Here is a 17500-nt window from a genome sequence, read left to right on the forward strand (position 1 = left end):
TTTATGACTATGATGGAAATCTTGTCTGGAGCACAAACTGTAGAATCGTTCAATTGAGAATTAGTATTAGAAGCCATAGTGATTTTAATGTTTAACAATAGCTTAATCTGTTTAACTGGTAGGAAGAGTGTGGCCATTAAATTAACTTTTTTCTTAAAGGTAATTTTAGATGGTTAAAAAAAAGAGTTATAGAGTTTCGTATTTGATTTCTTAAATTTTTTACTTTTCTTTTTTTTTTTTTTCCTCTTTCTCGCAGAATTGCCCATATATATATATATATATATATATATATATATATATATATATATATATATATATATATATATATATATATAATATATATATATATATATATATATATATAAATATATATATATATATATATATATATATATAATATATATATATATATATATATATATATATATATATATATATATATATATAAATATATATATATATATAAAAGCGTCTAATTAAAATCATGATACAAACTGTTAATGTTATTTAATACATAACAGATGCACAATCCATAACATTACATAGTACGCTTAATATGCAATACTTATTAATTAAACTAATTTGATTTTAAGTGTATACACATGACTCCTCTGTGAAAAATGCCAAACTTTGGTTTTTTATTTTCAAAAAAATTTAAAATTCAAAAATGATTTTGTTGCATTAACTAAATAATATATCCACAATATGTAAACAACACACTGAGTCAAGTGTTATCCTATCCATGACAGTGGATTCATGTATAACATGGTTTCATATCTTATAAAATATTTTAATGCTTATTTGATTCAAAAATAAGGTTGAAAAAATTCTTTATTATCAACATTCACACTTTTAAGATTGGAGTTAAAGACCACGCTTTTGAAGCAATTCTACACTACAAAGGGTCACGCGATGATGAACCGGTAACAAAAAGAAAACTTTGTACAAAAACAGACATGTGCGAAGTTTTAAATTGCCCATTTCTTTACTTTCCTGCCAGTGAAAACATAATATGTCATCGAATTTCTGAAATGATCAGTACGAATTTCAAGGAACCACCACCTCCTTGGGAAGACGACTCCGAAGAATACTTTTTGAATTTTGCATTTCCAGGAGAAAAGGTCACACCGGGTTCAGTTAACGGAAGAAAGTTTGAGTTTCCTGGTATCAATTCCTTGTTTCAAGATAATCAGGTATAAATATATGAAATTTATTTTATTATTTTTTTATTTAGTTTCCACTAAATTTATATTTCCAGTAGATTTTTTTTTTTTAAATATTAAAAGAATAAAAGGCAAATTTGAGTTGCTTGTGGTGCACTGTAAACTAGAGCGCTGTAACAGGCTTGGTCACAAACCATGGCAATAAAGTATTTACTGACCACGAAAATAATATTTAGTTGCAAAAAATTGGCCAGGTTTTGTAGTAGTTTTGAGAACATTTAAGTTTAGTATGTTCATAAAACGAAAAAATTTCGCTTTGCGGACATACATGGAAACATACATAAACTTGAATGTTCTCAAAACATCTTGGTGTGGAAGAATAAAAAGAATATTCGTAAACACTAAAAACTTGCCAAATCTACAAACAAACTAATTCGATTGGTTAAAAAAATATTTTGACTAAGCGAAATAAAGTTCTAGAGTTTTCTGTTGAATTGTTTTAAAAATTGTATTATTCGAAATATGTTAAGTTTTGAGATTTCTTGTATATAATACACTATAAGATATTATTTCTAATTAATATTATAACTTAAAAATCAACAAATTATATCAAAAACTATCAGTCTGGGATACATTCAGATTATTATTTATTTTTTTAGTTTTATTTTATTATTATTATTTTTGTTCCTATTGCTTGAATTGACAACTCAGTCTAGTCCTTTAATGCATATTTTTGCATTTTTTCAAGTTTATAAAAGATTTTATCTAAAATGCTATTTACTATTGGACTAAATACGTAACAAATATAAACTCGTAAATAATCTACAATTGTTCAGCGATGAAAATACTACTCCTGATAATTTAATAATAAATACACTATAAGATATTATTTACTTCTAGTAATTTTGTTAATTCTATTCTTGTGAATACACTATCAAACTAACTATTACTTTAATAATCGGAGCTCGGATCTCGGAGCCACATCCACAAACTATTATTATTTGTTTACAAAAATAAATGTTTTAAATATATACTTTTTAAATTGTCAAAATTTTGAAAGTTTATTATATATTATTGATTTTATTAGTATATTCTTATTTTTTATCTAAAAAGTATGTATTTTTAATGTAAATGTAATTTTGTGTATCTGTTTTTTATTCTAATTTAATCTTTTAAATCAATTTTTACGATTTATTTTGTAAACAAAAAGACTTTTAACAATAATTGCGTTTTCAATGAAATTAATTATAATCATCAAAATTAATAAAACTAATTATGAAATAAACATCCAAGAAGTTTCTGATTACTAAACACAAACATGCATACAAATTAACTCGCAGATGAACAAGCCTTTCACCTGAGGTCGCGACAGAACAACAATAACAACAGCAACAAGCTATTTGTTTTCCATAAATCATTTTTACAATAGTTTTGATAATAATAATAATAATAATAGCAATAATAATATAAATTATATTATAATAAAATAAGATAAAAAAAAAAATAATACAATTTATACTAATAGTAGTAATAAGTATGTTCACAATAATTACAATGAAAAAAAAAAAAATAACTATTACTATAATGGTAGTTATGAGCATAAAATTATTTATAATAATAAGTTAATGATTTATTTAGGATGGTGTCACTCATACAGAAATCTGATCAAAGGAGTGACATCAATTTTTAAACGTAATATAAGTAATAATAAGCAAAGACATGCATTGAAACATATGGACCTTAAACACATAGATTAAGCTTATAGAACATACATTAAAACAAACATGTAGAAATCATAATTTGCAGGTTTTAATAATAATAAAAAAGAAAAAATAAACAAAATGTGCTGATGATAATTGTAATAATGACGAAAAGAAAATTAAAAGAACATTTTAATCGTAAGGATATGTCTAAAAGTTAGAATAAAAAGTTTTTCAGAATTTTTTTAAATTGATATTGTTTAAGATGGAGTAAAGGTATTTTAGCATATAGTTTTTTGGATTCATTCAGAATTTTTACCATAATTCTGGGTTTTAAAAGATGGTACATTTAGTTTTCAATTGTGTATATTTCTAGTAGAGTAGGAATGTAATAGTCTACTTTCTGTGAACAAGTTTATGATAGAATAGTAAGTTTTTATTTAAGGAGTCAAAAACAAAAAGAAGATTTCCGTTTCCATTTTTTATCTCATCTTAGATATTGTTGTCAAGTTTCCAACTTGACAACAATATCTAAGATGAGATAAGAATAATGCATAGTAAGTATTCTTTAGTGTAACTTTATCGACATAATGACAAATTATCGAAAGCATATCGTTAGCTCAAGTTTCTTGCTTAGTTCATTAATATGAAAATTCCATGAAAAATTGCAATCAGTTAATACACCAAGATATTTATTAACTCTGAAGGATATAGCCGTTTATTATTAATTTTGATTTTGATTTCAATCTTTATAAAGAAATAGTTTTTTCTTGAGGATGAAAAAAATTTAATTCAGTTTTTTTGGTGTTGAGACATATTAGGTTAGCATATAACCAGCGAACTATACCTTTTAGAATTAACATTTTTACATAAAGAATGATACGGTTTGTTGATGTGCAAGAGATTTGTATCATCAGTAAACAGATGAACTGAGGAGAAGTGAACGGAGTTGATTAGGTCATTAACGTAGATTAAAAATAAAAGAGGATCTAGAACAGAACCTTGAGGAACACCACACAAAACTGATTTATTACTAGAATTGAAACCATTAATACTTACAAATTCAACCCTCGGAATTAGGGTAGGCATTCAGCAATGCCGACCTGACTGCCGACCTGAAAATGTTTGAGGTTGGCAAAAAATTACTGACCTCGTTTCTATGTTTTATGGTAAGACCTTTGTATCAAATAATTTTTGCCGACCTGATGCCGACCTCTAAAAGATTGAGGTCGGCAAAATATTACCAACCTCAATTTTCCTAATTCCGAGAATTGCAAATTGGTCAACGGTATCGAAAGCTTTTTGTAAATTGATAAAAACACCACAAATGAAATGACCAGTATCAAGAGTTTTCCTAATTTTTTTTCGTTATACTTATTAATGCATGGAAAGTAGAATATTTTGATCGAAAACAAAATTGAAAATCATTTAAACAATTAAATGAGTTTAAAAAGAGTACACTCTAGAATACGTAAGTTTCTCAAGAAGCTTACTAATGTTAGATAAAAGAGAGATAGGTCTGTAGTTAGTGTATGAAAGTTTAGAGCCATTTTTAAATATTGGAATAATGTGAGATAATTTCAAAATATCAGGAAATGTTCTATTTATAAACGAGGGATTAAATAGTTTAGAAAGAATATTTTAAAATTCAAAGTTAAAATCTATAAGAATATTTGTGGGAGTGCTGTTTGGACCTAATGATTTTTTGGATTCAATTTAGATATAAGAGATGAAATTTCTGGAATATTTGTTGGAGATAATAATAAACGTAAATTTGGATGTTTAAGATACTTTTGATAGTTAATCTAAGACAATTGAATATTGGATTTGAGTTTATGAGCAACATTTGTAAAAAAGTGTTAAAAGATTCAGAGATTAGAGTTGGATCAGTTATATATATTTCATTTTTTTGCAAACAGTTGGGAGATGATTTATTAAAATTTATTACATTAATTAGAATGTTAATGCCTTTTCAAAGTTCGCAAAGATTTTTTACATTTTCTGAGAAAAAATTTAATTATTGTAATTATCATATATTATTATATCTTATTATTATTATATCTTTTAAAAATACTTTCAAACTTTTTTTTAATAATAAGATCTTTAGATCTTATCATTTTTTGTTGGAAAAAATTGTGCACTTGAATAGATTTATAATTCCTTTTGTAATCCATGGTTTGAATTGACGTTTTAAGTTTTTGATACTTGTTTTTTTAAGCGGGGCGTAGCGATCTAAAATCAATGTTGCTTCAGTAATAAACGCTTGGAAACATGTGTTAGTATCATTGGGCTTTATAACATCATCCCAGTCAATTTTTGATAAATCAGATTTAAAATTTTCTTTATTAAAGTTTTTAAAACTCCTGCTATATAAATTGGGTCTGCGTGGTATAAAAATTTTTGGAAATTGGGACAAATACAAAATTAAGGTAAGTGGTCAGAAACAGAAGTTGTCAAATTTCCTGAAACAATTTCATTAGCTATTAAACTAGAAAAAATATTATCAATTATTGTAGCAGAGAGGTAATTCTAATCAGCAAAGTAATTAAATATTATAAAAAGAAAATAAGTTTATAAAATCAGATGTCGCAATTTCATTATTTGCTTGCATCAGATCAATATTATAATCACCAAGGAAGAAAATAGATTTATTTTCAGCAGATACTTTTTGAAGTAAGACACACATGATATTATTAAAAATATTAATATCCATGCAAGGGTATAAATGTAACCAACATAAATATTAGACTTTTTAAAAAAAATAACTTCAACAAATGTGGATTCTAAACAATTAGGTGTGTAAATCATTAAATCATCTATTTATGTGTGGCAACTTTGGCTAATTAATTTTTTACAAAAATGACAGTTTAAAGCCATAGTGGAACCGCAATATTAGAGAGAATGTAAGGAAAAATAAGTAGGAATTAAATAGCTATGTTATTAATAATTGTTAAAATAAAATAATGCGTATGAATAGATTATTAGGAACTCCCAAATACAACATCGATAAAACTAACTGTTATAATAAATAATAATGGTAGTTAAACAATAATGCAACAGCCAAACAGCAAACTATAACAAAAACAAAAATATTGAAGAAAGTTATAAAATCAAACTAAATAAGTAAAAAAACGAATCAAAATCAAGAGAAATGTAAATCAAAAATTTATAACAATAATAAAAATAAATATTTGATATTATATATCAAAATAAGTAATCTAATAATAAATTGTAGTAATATTAAAAAAAAAAAAAAGTGTAGTCTTTAAAATATGATAAAAAATAATAAATACAACAATAAGAAAAATAAAAACTATAAAAATTGTCTTCTCTTTTAATAAACTGATCTTCTCTTCTTATCTCCTTATTAATTTGTCAGCTTATCTTCTTTTTTTTTATCCATTTTTTTTCTTTTTTCTTTTTTTGTTAAGTTAAAATCAATGTTCAAATTTTCTTTTCTTTGTTTTTTTTAAATGTTAATTTTGAGTGTTTATTTGCTAAAAGTTTCTTTTTTTATATTATGTTTTTTTTACTCTTCTTTTTTTTTTGATATTTTTGAATTCTTTATTTGAAATAATTGATAATTAAATCAGTTTTTGATTTTCATTCTTTTTTATTTTTATTCTTTTTAATGGTTAAAAAAATACAACCGCCATCCGCGATGACCTTCAGAACACAAAGATATTTATATGTGTGTGTATATATATATATATATATATATATATATATATATATATATATATATATATATATATATATATATATATATATAACATATACATATATATATTTAGAAAGTTATTAGATATAAAGAAAAGTTTTTAAGTTCTTAGATATTGGATTACTCTAAATATTTTCGCTTCAAGTTGCCATTCTGGCATATATTTGTTATACTTAAAGTTACTTTTTTCTGTTTTAAATACTAATTAAAATTGAAAAGCCCACTCACTAAACATCATCAGCAGTATTGTGAAGCAGTTCTGCTTCCTCTTCATAAAGTATTTTTAACCTTTTTAGTTGATTTCTATCTAGTTAATTTAATTTCTACAGTAACTTAATCATTGTTTCAATTTTCAAATTTCAACATGAATTGTTTCAAATATGTTAAAATTTTCAAACTACGTGAAACATAAAATAGTTATTAAAAAAATTTATTTTTTATTTATAAAATAATTTAACTTAAATAAAACTAAAGCTAGCGTTAGTTTTATTAGAATCTTGTTAGACTTTTTGGGGCTGGGGGCTATTTTTATTTTGGAGGCCTTTTTATGTGCCACAGCATAAAAATGATTAAAAAAAAAGTCTTTTTGACTATTTGGGGCCCCTAACATTGTGGGGCTCAAGGCTATAGCCCCCCTTAACCCCAACCCTCCTTAATCCATCACTGGAAATAAGACACGAGTATATAAATAAAAATTATATTAAGCTCTTTAAAAAATAAAAAAACATTTGTTTGCTTCCTGAACTCACTTTGGTCTAAGTGTCAAGCGCATAATGGAAACACGATTAATTGCAAAGGCAGAAAAGCTTTGGAGTAATGGGGTTCATTTGGTAGCATTGCGATCAAATGAACCTTGATCATTGTTTTCGAACTTTCTCAGAATGTGGGAGTTGTCCCTTGGAAAATAAACAATAAACGGATCTCCAAACAAATGGATTTAACATAAAACAATGCAATATCAAACTAGAAGCTTTAAAATTATTCTTAACAGAGAATAAGAATCAATTAGTTAATAAAGTACTTGTTTGAGCAAATAAAATATATGATAATCTGGGCAAAATCATTTATTGTCAACGTAAAAGAAAGGAAACTGGTAGCAGGAAATCACATAATGCTGGATTGTCATATGAAAATGAGCTGAGAAGATAAATGTTTTTGTTAATTGGCAGAGTAATCCAAGCAATTGTTTCAAGATTTAAATAGCTTCATGTTCTTGGTGAAAAATATGCCATTATTACTCCATCAAATCTTTGGAATGATAAATATGAATTTTATTTTCTGGATCATAACTATGATGACATTAATAAAGAAGAGTTCTTCCTTGAAAGAAAAATACTTAAAAGTTTTATTTTTGTTGTTGCATCACAAAAGAAAACAAAAACATGGATGGTGGTCATCTTAAACTTTCGCTCTTTCATTTTATTTCTTGAAAACTCAGTTCCTAATATAGTTATACAGCTACGAGTATTTTCTTACAATTTCTGTTAAAGTGGCTAGTCCTGAGAAAAGTTTAAAAAAAAAGCTAAATTTAATAAATAGTTATTTACAATGAGTAAACTGTGTTCAAGAAACCCTTATTATCAACCACAGAAACTGAGTAATGGTATCGACTTTAAAAGCCTCATTAATGACTTAGTTAACAGAAAAGCAAGAAATTAATTTTTTTAAATGTTGCAACAAAGTTGATTTTTTGCAATTTAAAATTATAGTTACAAATTATAGAGTTATAAATAATTTTATATCTAAAAAACTTTTTTGATAAATGCAATTGCCGTTCTTTTTATGGAGGGCATCAAAAATTAGATTCTACTCCTGGCGGCATAAACCTTTGCTTTGTCACTGGCAGGATCTAAACTTTGTCTGCATCTTTCTTCTAGAGAACTTTGGTACACTGATTGTTTTGCAACCTAATTCTATTTATTTATTTTTCTAAATAGCTGCTGACCTCACACTTTCTACTATTCTCTTAAAAGTTAAAATATTAATAAAAATAAAGTACTTTTTAATTCTGTCAAATTCAATTAACCCTTAAAATGTCTCATGATGAACTGTACTTTAAACAAAAAGCATATTATGTTTTTCTAGAACATTAAGAACAAACTGGATCATTTTTGTACAGTTTGAAACTTTATTAATAATTGCTCTTTACAAATACTAAAATAATAATATAATATATATAAAATAATAATATAATATATAATAATAAAATAAGTTATTTTAATAAGTTATTTAACTTATTAACAGTTTATTTTTAACAACTTTACTCAAAATGGTTTACAGTGTTTATTAATTTAGAAACCCCATTATAACTTTTTGTGTATATAAGTTTTAGAATTTTTGTTTGTCGTGCATACATTTGGTAAGATGCTAGTAATATAATATACAGTTAGCAGACGCCAGAAAAAAACTTATCTTAGAGTAGCTTAGTGCCAAGTCTTTTAAAAGTAAAATTAACTAATATGTTTTAAGCGATCTGAAAAAATTTTTGTGTCTTTTTCTGCAGTAACTTTTATGTACTGTAAAATGGTGTAAGTAGGAACAGTGAGGTAAGTAGGGACAGAAACCAGAAAAGTTGCTAATGAACTAGTGAAACTTTTTTCCTATCAAGTATGACTCAAGCCCACATAGTAATATTTTGATTTTGTGGTGACATTACCTATTGCAATAAATTGTGTTAGAAAAAAATCCATGAAAAAATAAGTATGAACAAAATTTTTTTTTGCATAGACACTGTAAATATGAAGCTTTACTAAATTGTTGCATAATTGTTGCGATTTGATAAGACTGTGATAAATCACAGAACATACACCTAACCTTAACTGATATCATTTATTTGGTTTCAAGTTTGAAGGAAAAAGTATTTAATATCGGGGCGAATTTGAACAGTGTAGTTTGTTGTCAATTTTGCCCAGAACCTAGAAAAGAAGCGGAAATTGTATCTTGGTCAAATTGATTAACTTTTGTACTATGAAGAATGTTTTGTAGCATTTCTGCATTCTGCAAAATATGTTATTGAACCTCATTTTGTTTTTTCTTAACTAGACTCTAGGGAATGATAACAATTTCGATAGGCAGTGATACCTGTGCCAAATTTTTTTAGTATTAAGAATATACTGCATTTTTTATTTTTGTTTCATTTTAAAAAGTAACATGATGCTTATTTTTTTACTTTTACATTTTTTCTTGTTAATTTATGTTAATTATGTGTCTCATTTATTATATGCCTCTGTGCCTCATTTATGTTTTACTTAGTTGTACTATACAGAAAATCTGTAATTTTGAAGTTCAGAACTGCACCTTTTAATAAAAAAAGTAATGAAAACTTTAGTAATATTTTGTTATTTTATAGTAAATGAAGGTTTTGTCCGATTGTCTTAATGTGCATCCTGGTTAGTGTTAATTGTTACCAGTGCACTTTAAATCTTTATCAGTGTCTCTATTAAAACTCTATCAAAAGCTGAATAGATACATACATCTAAAACTGTTAGTGTCTCAATTCACTCCACATGCGTGGTCAATAGGTGGCGATACTTAGTAAATCAAATCACAAAACTGTCAGTCAGTAGTACTAGAAAATCCAAAAAAAATCTCTATTTACTTTATTTCACGGTTGCAAACTGAAAAACTGAAACCATAAAAGCAACATCGGATTTCGAACTTAATGTCTGATAGAAAAACTTTAAATCTTTGCACACATATAAAGTGAGAGTTTTTTTTTTTTTTATAATTCACTGCAATTGGAACCCTGAAATAAGGTATGCTATATAAAAGTTTCTTTTCCTTTTTTTTTGGTTTATCTGCATAAAGAAACTTGATTTATTCAATAAAATAAAAACTCTTGATTTAATAATACATAATAACTTGGTTGTTAATATTAAGCTAAAGATAAATATATATATATATATATATATATATATATATATATATATATATATATATATATATATATATATATATATATATATTTTAAATTCACCTCCCCAAGGCTGAAAAGGCCACTACAGATGAGGAGGCTACATGTGGTTATAACCCTCTCTCAACTCTATAACTCCGTAACACGAACCTTGACGAGCAAGGCCGCTGCGCGGAGAATTGAGTTGAAATTTAGCTCATAAATAATTAATATAGATAAGATATATAAAAAACTTAAAACAAAAGTAATTCATTAGTAAATCAAAATTAATTTGCGTATCAAATATGTAACAGTTTTAGTTGGGATAGTTTGAATTGGTGTTTAACATGTTTCACTTTTTTTTGTAATATTTACAACAAAAGTAAATTTAAAGTTAACACACGGTTAAGATTAGAATTTTTAAAATTTGTTTTCATTTAATCATGAAAAGATTAAAAAGAAACTCACTTTTTTAAGTACAATATTTAAAAAAATTTTTAAAACACAGGTTTATTGCTTATTAACAGGTGTATTGTTTACAGGTAGGTCAAATAAAAGATTATGATTGTGCCAATCATGACTGCGGAGACGACAAGATTTGCTACTGTCATTTTCAAATTACGTTGCCCTTCAACAAGACAATACAAATGGTATGGCTCAACATGGGCATTGGTGCTGGATGGGCTCATCCAATACATTTACATGGTCATAGTTTCCATGTGATGAAAATGGAGTATTCAATATCAGATAATGTCACCGGAAAGCTGTTGTCTCCTTCGCCTCATATTGATTGTAATGGTGGACTAAACTTTTGCAATAGGTTTTACTTTTAAGTATATTATATAAATATATTATATATATATAAAAAATAAAAAAAGTTTTGAAATTATCAGTTTGTAACTCATAAATGAATTATTAAAAAATTAAATAGAATATTACAAATTGATGTTTTAAACTTGACTTTGGCAGAAAGTTAACAATAAACCCCAAACTTTTTGTCTCTTTTACAAGTTAAAATTAAATATATCTAATTTATTGTTGCATAAAGTTATGCTAAGAAATTTTTATTTACTACAATTTTGTATGGCAAAAGAAGTTGTGGAAAAAAATAAAGTTTAAGGGTAATTTACTGAATTTTTTTTATTTAGTTCTTTCATTATTTTGTGTTTAAAAAAATTAGTTTTTTTTTTTTTTTTTTTTGAGTTATTTAATATTTAAAGCTGTAAACTTTCTGTTAATTGCGGTGCTTTGTGACAAGATAGTTATGTTATTTTGAAGCAACTTAGAATCCAGAAAAAAAAATTTAGTTTTAATTTAGTAAAACTTTATGTTACAATATAAGGGTTTTTTTTTCTGTCAAAAAATATTTAAATTGCATATGTTATTTTTAGCGCTCAGTGGCAAGATGCTTCTTGGGAAAATGGAAATGTTCCTGGACTTAATTTAAAGAATCCACCGTTAAAAGACACAGTTATAATTCCAACAGGTGGATATGCAGTACGTTAATTCATTTTTTTATTTTTATTTTATGTTTCTTTGTAAATTTAAGATCACATTAAGAAGATTTGATGTGAATAATTGTTGATATACATTTACTAATAAAATAATGATTAAAAAAAATATGATAAAAAGCCATCCGCCGATGATTAGAAGACCCTGACGATAAACTAATAAGTAATAAGCAATTTTTTCTTTAGAATTTATAAAGTTTTTATAACATCAAAAAAATTGTAATTTTAATTGCCTTTTATATACTTGTTTTATTTCATCCCCCAAACGGCACAACACATTTTACATAGGGGAGAATAGCCTTAATTGGAAAAGCGCTTTAATCGGACACTTGCATTTATTTTGGGAGAAAAAAATGAATTATGGCTATAGTTTGTATTTTTTTCGTAAAACGACTTATTTCATTTGTTTTGACAGATTTTGTGCACCTTTGATTTAAAGCTTTTTTGTGTCATTTTTCTTCGGTGATCTTACTATTGATTTTTTATGTGTTCACACTACATTGATTGCGCTGGGTAACTATACTGGTATTTTGTGTGTTCACACTACATTGATTGCACTGGGTATCTATACTGGTAAAAAAAAAAAAAATATATATATATATATATATATATATATATATATATATATATATATATATATATATATATATATATATATATATATATATACATATATATATTAAAAACTTATAATAAACTACCCAAAAAAATTAAGAAAAAAGAAAGCTATAAACTATTTGAAAAAGAATTTAAATGTTTTTTCTCTCTAAGTTAGTTTTTAAACTTTCATTTTAATATTTATGTTATATACACATACACTTTTATTTTTATACAATTTTTGATATCAGGACACATGTTAATAACAGTTTTTACTGAAATGTTAATCCTGTGTAAGTATAAATTTTAAATAATAATAAAAAAATTAGAACTTTAAAGTTTCCCTTACTACTTCAGTGATAAAATCAAAGGGTTGAATAAATAATTTAAAAATACTTAGTAACGAGTGATGCGGAAGTTATCAAATATAAAAACGTCAATAACTTATTTATAAATAGAAAAACAAACTACTATTATATTTTTTTTAAATAAAGCATTTATCTTTTAATAAAAATATATTATTTTTTATATGAAAAAACACCACCATCTGCAATTGATCTCAATTTTGCTCTGACGCCTTTTATATGCGACTGTAAAAAGTTTAAATCAATTTCTTGTAGTTTTAGTTTAATGCGATCAATCAAAACTTGCTCTGTTGAAGCTTGCCAATCTCCCTCGTAAACCTTCTGTGCCAAATGTCCCTAAAAATTTTCAATTGGTCGTGCTTGAGGCACAGTTGGGGGATTGGATTCTTTATCAACGTAATAGACATATTGGTCCATCCAATTTAGAGAATCTTTAGAATAATGAGAACTTGCTAAATCTGGCCAAAATAAATAGTTAAAGTCTCCTTGATACTTGTGAATAAATGGAAGAAGTCGTTTTTCTAAACATTCATTAATATAGATTAATGAATTGATCGCTACAGCCTTGGAAGTGCAAAACAATGGCTCGGACATACCATGGTCAGATATGGCTATCCACATTAATAATTTTTTTAGAAATTTCTCTTTTCCTATAAAACAAACACTTTCTGGGCATGTCTTTTTGTTGTTTGTGTAGTATCCAGAATTTCCAAGCATGTTGTCCCCTGCAAAACAAAAGTATTTTTTGTCATCAATGACTAGAAGCGATTTTGTGTTATAGAGTTGGTTAACTAGTTTCCTGCTTCTTTTCTTTGCCTTTATTTGTTGTTCTATAGTGTATTTGGGAGTCTTTTCACGTTTTCTATATTTAATATTCATTTTTTTTAACTGACGATTAATTGTGGATTGATTTACACCGAATTTAATACCTATATTTCTCTGACTGACCCCTTTTCGATTGTTGACAAGTCTCGTTAAATCGGCTTTCTTTTCTCTAGTCCAGGATGTCGGATGACCAGGGTGCTTTCCATCTGAAAAGGATTGAACAGTTTCAACTCTTTTTAGGTTATCATATATTGTACTTCGAGCAAATCCTTCCTTTTCAAAATGATTTACGATTTTTTTTTTTTTATATTAGGTTTATTTACAAAAAACATTTTTAGTCACTTTCGATAAGATTCTCGTTCAGCTGCATTTAACCTCATTTTAAATAATTGTGTTTCAAATAATAAAGTTTATATTTTATAGAACGTTTATGCCTACGCATAAAATCACAAAAACTAATTATTATGCTCAAATAATGAAATTAGGATTTGTCCGATAACTTCCGCATCACCCGTTAATAACCATAAACCTCAAAAATAATACATTATTTATTTCATTTTAATCAATCAAATAAAAGAACGCCATAATAGTTAAAGCCTTTATACAACTTTTTGTTTGTCGAATTTCAGTTTGCCATGGCAAACTGAAATTTGTATTTATTATATATTTGTATTATATGTATTTTGTATTATTATATATATATTGTATTATTTGTATATATATGTATTATATATTATAATTTATGAGTTTTACGAGTTTGATACAATTCTTAGGTTTTTCTAAGATTCTAAGATTTTAAATAGGTTATACGATTTCGAAGTACAAATCCAGGAAAATGGTTTCTTCATTGTCATATTGAAGTTCACGCCCTGGATGGAATGGGCTTGGTTATAAATGAAGCGCCTGAAATACCAATTCAGCGTCCAAAAGGATTTCCATTATGTAACCACTTTTATGATGACCCTTCTAGAGATATTGAATACATTCATGGTAAAAAATAATTATATTATTTTTAAACTTAGAAAAGATGGCAAGTTCAGAATGCGTTTTAAAATACATTAACTTGTCATTACGTTTACGTCTGAAGTAAATTGATGCTTTTTTATATTAAATATTAAAGCTATCAATAAATTTTTTATTATCAAATATTTTTTCCTACATAAACAGATTAGCATAAATACCAGATAATTATTTATCGTTGCATAATTTAGTTTCTAATTAGTATGGGTGCACCATGGCATTGCCACCGGGTTGCCAACTTTTTGGTTGGGTAACCATCCGCCGATGCCGATTGTTTTAAAAAAATCAGTTTTTTATTTTTTTGTTTCTATATTGTAGGTAAAAATATAACTATTCCATAAGAAAAAATACATGTATGAGCCTAAGTTATTGTTAAAGCTTATAAGCGGTAATGGTGTAGAGATAGAGCGCTCGCCTCGTAAGCATGAAGTTTCGAGTTCGATCCCCACCACTTCCCTGGTAGTGCCATGCTCAACTTGTTTCTCCGCGCAGCGGCCTTGTTCTTCTAGGTTCATGTTTTGGAGTTATAGAGTTGAGAGAGGATTGTAACCACGTCTTAAAAGACTACAGTCATTTAAGACGTGGTTACAATCCTCTTTCATTTAAGACGTTTTCTCAGTCATTTAAGACGTTTTTAGATGTGGTTACAAAGGATTGTAACCACGTCTAAAAAGTAGCCTCCTCGACTACAGTCGAGGAGGCTATTTTTTAGACGTGGCTGGTTTTACAACTTTTTTCATGACCTTGGGAAAGTGAATTGAAATTTAAAAAAAAAAAATCTACATTTTTAATGTCTTTTTATAATTTAGAAAAGCAATTATATAACTTATGAATCTAAACTATACAGGTCTTGGTTTTAAACTTATCAATCTAAAGTTTAAAATCAAAAAATGTAAATGTATAATGTTAAAAAAAATTTCTACTAAATGTTCTTCTTTTTATTATTTTTATTTTGTAAAATTTGCAAATTTCTTTATACCTTCATTTTTATCTACATCAAAATAGTTTTTTTTAAATTAAACTTTTCGTTGCTTTGCTCATTGTTGATTTATTTCTTATTTAATTTTATTTCTTAGTTTAATTCCTAGATTATAATTAAAAATTTATATATATATATATATATATATATATATATATATATATATATATATATATATATATATATATATATATATATATATATATATATCTGTGTGCGTGTGTGTTTTTTGGCCGAAGTCAAAAGGCCAGGCGGATACCGATGCATCGACCAGCGTATCGACTGTCGATACCGATTGGTACATCTGTATCATCGATGCCGATTGGTACATCTGTATCCACCTGTACCAATCGGCATCGGTCAAAATTAGGCATACGTGCACCCCTACTAATTAGTATATTTAGCAGTTTTATTTTCAAAACGCAATTTTAGTTTTTTAGGCTAAACTTTAATAAAACTATTTAATAACCCGAATTACTTTATCTTTTCATACGTTTTACGCTTTAAATTTTTTTTCTTTTTATGGTTTATCATGTTTGTTATTTATTTAATTTTATTATTTTATTTAAAACAACTAATATTTTATATAGTTTAAAATTGGTTATTTTTTATTTTAGCGCATCTTAATGACACAGAAGCAGAGAGGTTTTACCAATTTAAATTTAACGAACAAAATTCAGATAAGAAAGCTTGTATTAAAAGTCATAGATTTAAAAACGCTGAAACAGCATTAATAATTGCTGTCACTCTTGGGTCAATTGTCATAGTTCAATTTCTTATAATTTGCTTATGCGCAGTTTCGGGAAGAAAAATAATGAAACCTTTATCGTAAAAAAAGGCAATAAAAACACAAATACATTTTTTTTTTTACAGGTTTTAAAGTTCAATTGGTTTTTTATTCTAGGTGATATTCCTTTTGTATATAAAAATTTTCATATATTATTTATTTATAAAAGGTTATTATTTATATATAAATTATGTATAAGAATAGTATTTTTATAATAAAAATAATCAAAAGTTTAATTTTATATCATTATCCCAAAAAAAAAAGTTTAAAAGTTTATTTTAAATATTATATACTATATATTAACATTTTTATATTTTTATATACATACATATCAGGGGCGGATCCAGGATTTTTATTGACTGTAGCAAAAATGCCATAAATATTTTTTGTCTAAAAAAAAAAAAAAGGGTCCTCGCTTTTCACATTTGCCGACAGTACGAAAAGTCCAAGTTTGCCGATTGTACTATGTGATCTACATATGCCGATTTAAAAGAGCTAAATTTGCAGACATAATGAATTAAAATTCATTGATAGGGGGTGGGGGGAGGGAGTCACACACCATTTGCGTCAGCCTTGGATGTGCAGTGGCTTGTAGTGATACATGAGGTCCCCTACCACTGCTTTCTTCTTTCGTCCGTTTAGAGCGGAAGAACGTTACCTGATTTACGCGACGTTAAAACTGTTTAGTTAAACTGAATAACTTTTAACGAAATGGTAGTTTACTTGTGTTAAATGACTTTTAATCATGACTAAAACCCTAAACGAACCCTTATCCTCAGTCGATGTATTTAAATTTAGTTCTTGGTATTCCTATTGCCAGTCAATGTATTTATGCCAAATAAAACAACATAAATTTATCTATATATTTAAATTAACAAAATATTTGTGGTTGTTAAAATGTTTTGGTCTGCAAAAAAATTGGAGGTTGAAATTTGAAAAT

The 17500-nt window shown here is 26.2% G+C and overlaps 1 protein-coding gene across 2 annotated transcripts in view; it reads left to right on the forward strand.

The window, feature by feature from the left end:
• The window catches only part of LOC105843944 (uncharacterized), a 65569-nt gene extending 48773 nt beyond the window's left edge, over window positions 1–16796 (forward strand). For both annotated transcript variants that reach the window (XM_065817615.1, XM_065817614.1), the window contains exons 6-10: window positions 858–1193; window positions 11019–11296; window positions 11868–11973; window positions 14578–14764; window positions 16391–16796. In XM_065817615.1, the coding sequence (XP_065673687.1) occupies window positions 858–1193; window positions 11019–11296; window positions 11868–11973; window positions 14578–14764; window positions 16391–16605 (1122 nt within the window). In that variant the 3' untranslated portion in view covers window positions 16606–16796. The remainder of the gene's footprint in view (window positions 1–857; window positions 1194–11018; window positions 11297–11867; window positions 11974–14577; window positions 14765–16390) is intronic.
• Window positions 16797–17500: the final 704 nt, after the last annotated feature.

This window comes from Hydra vulgaris, chromosome 14, assembly GCF_038396675.1.
Source record: "Hydra vulgaris chromosome 14, alternate assembly HydraT2T_AEP".
NCBI classification, from domain to species: domain Eukaryota; kingdom Metazoa; phylum Cnidaria; class Hydrozoa; order Anthoathecata; family Hydridae; genus Hydra; species Hydra vulgaris.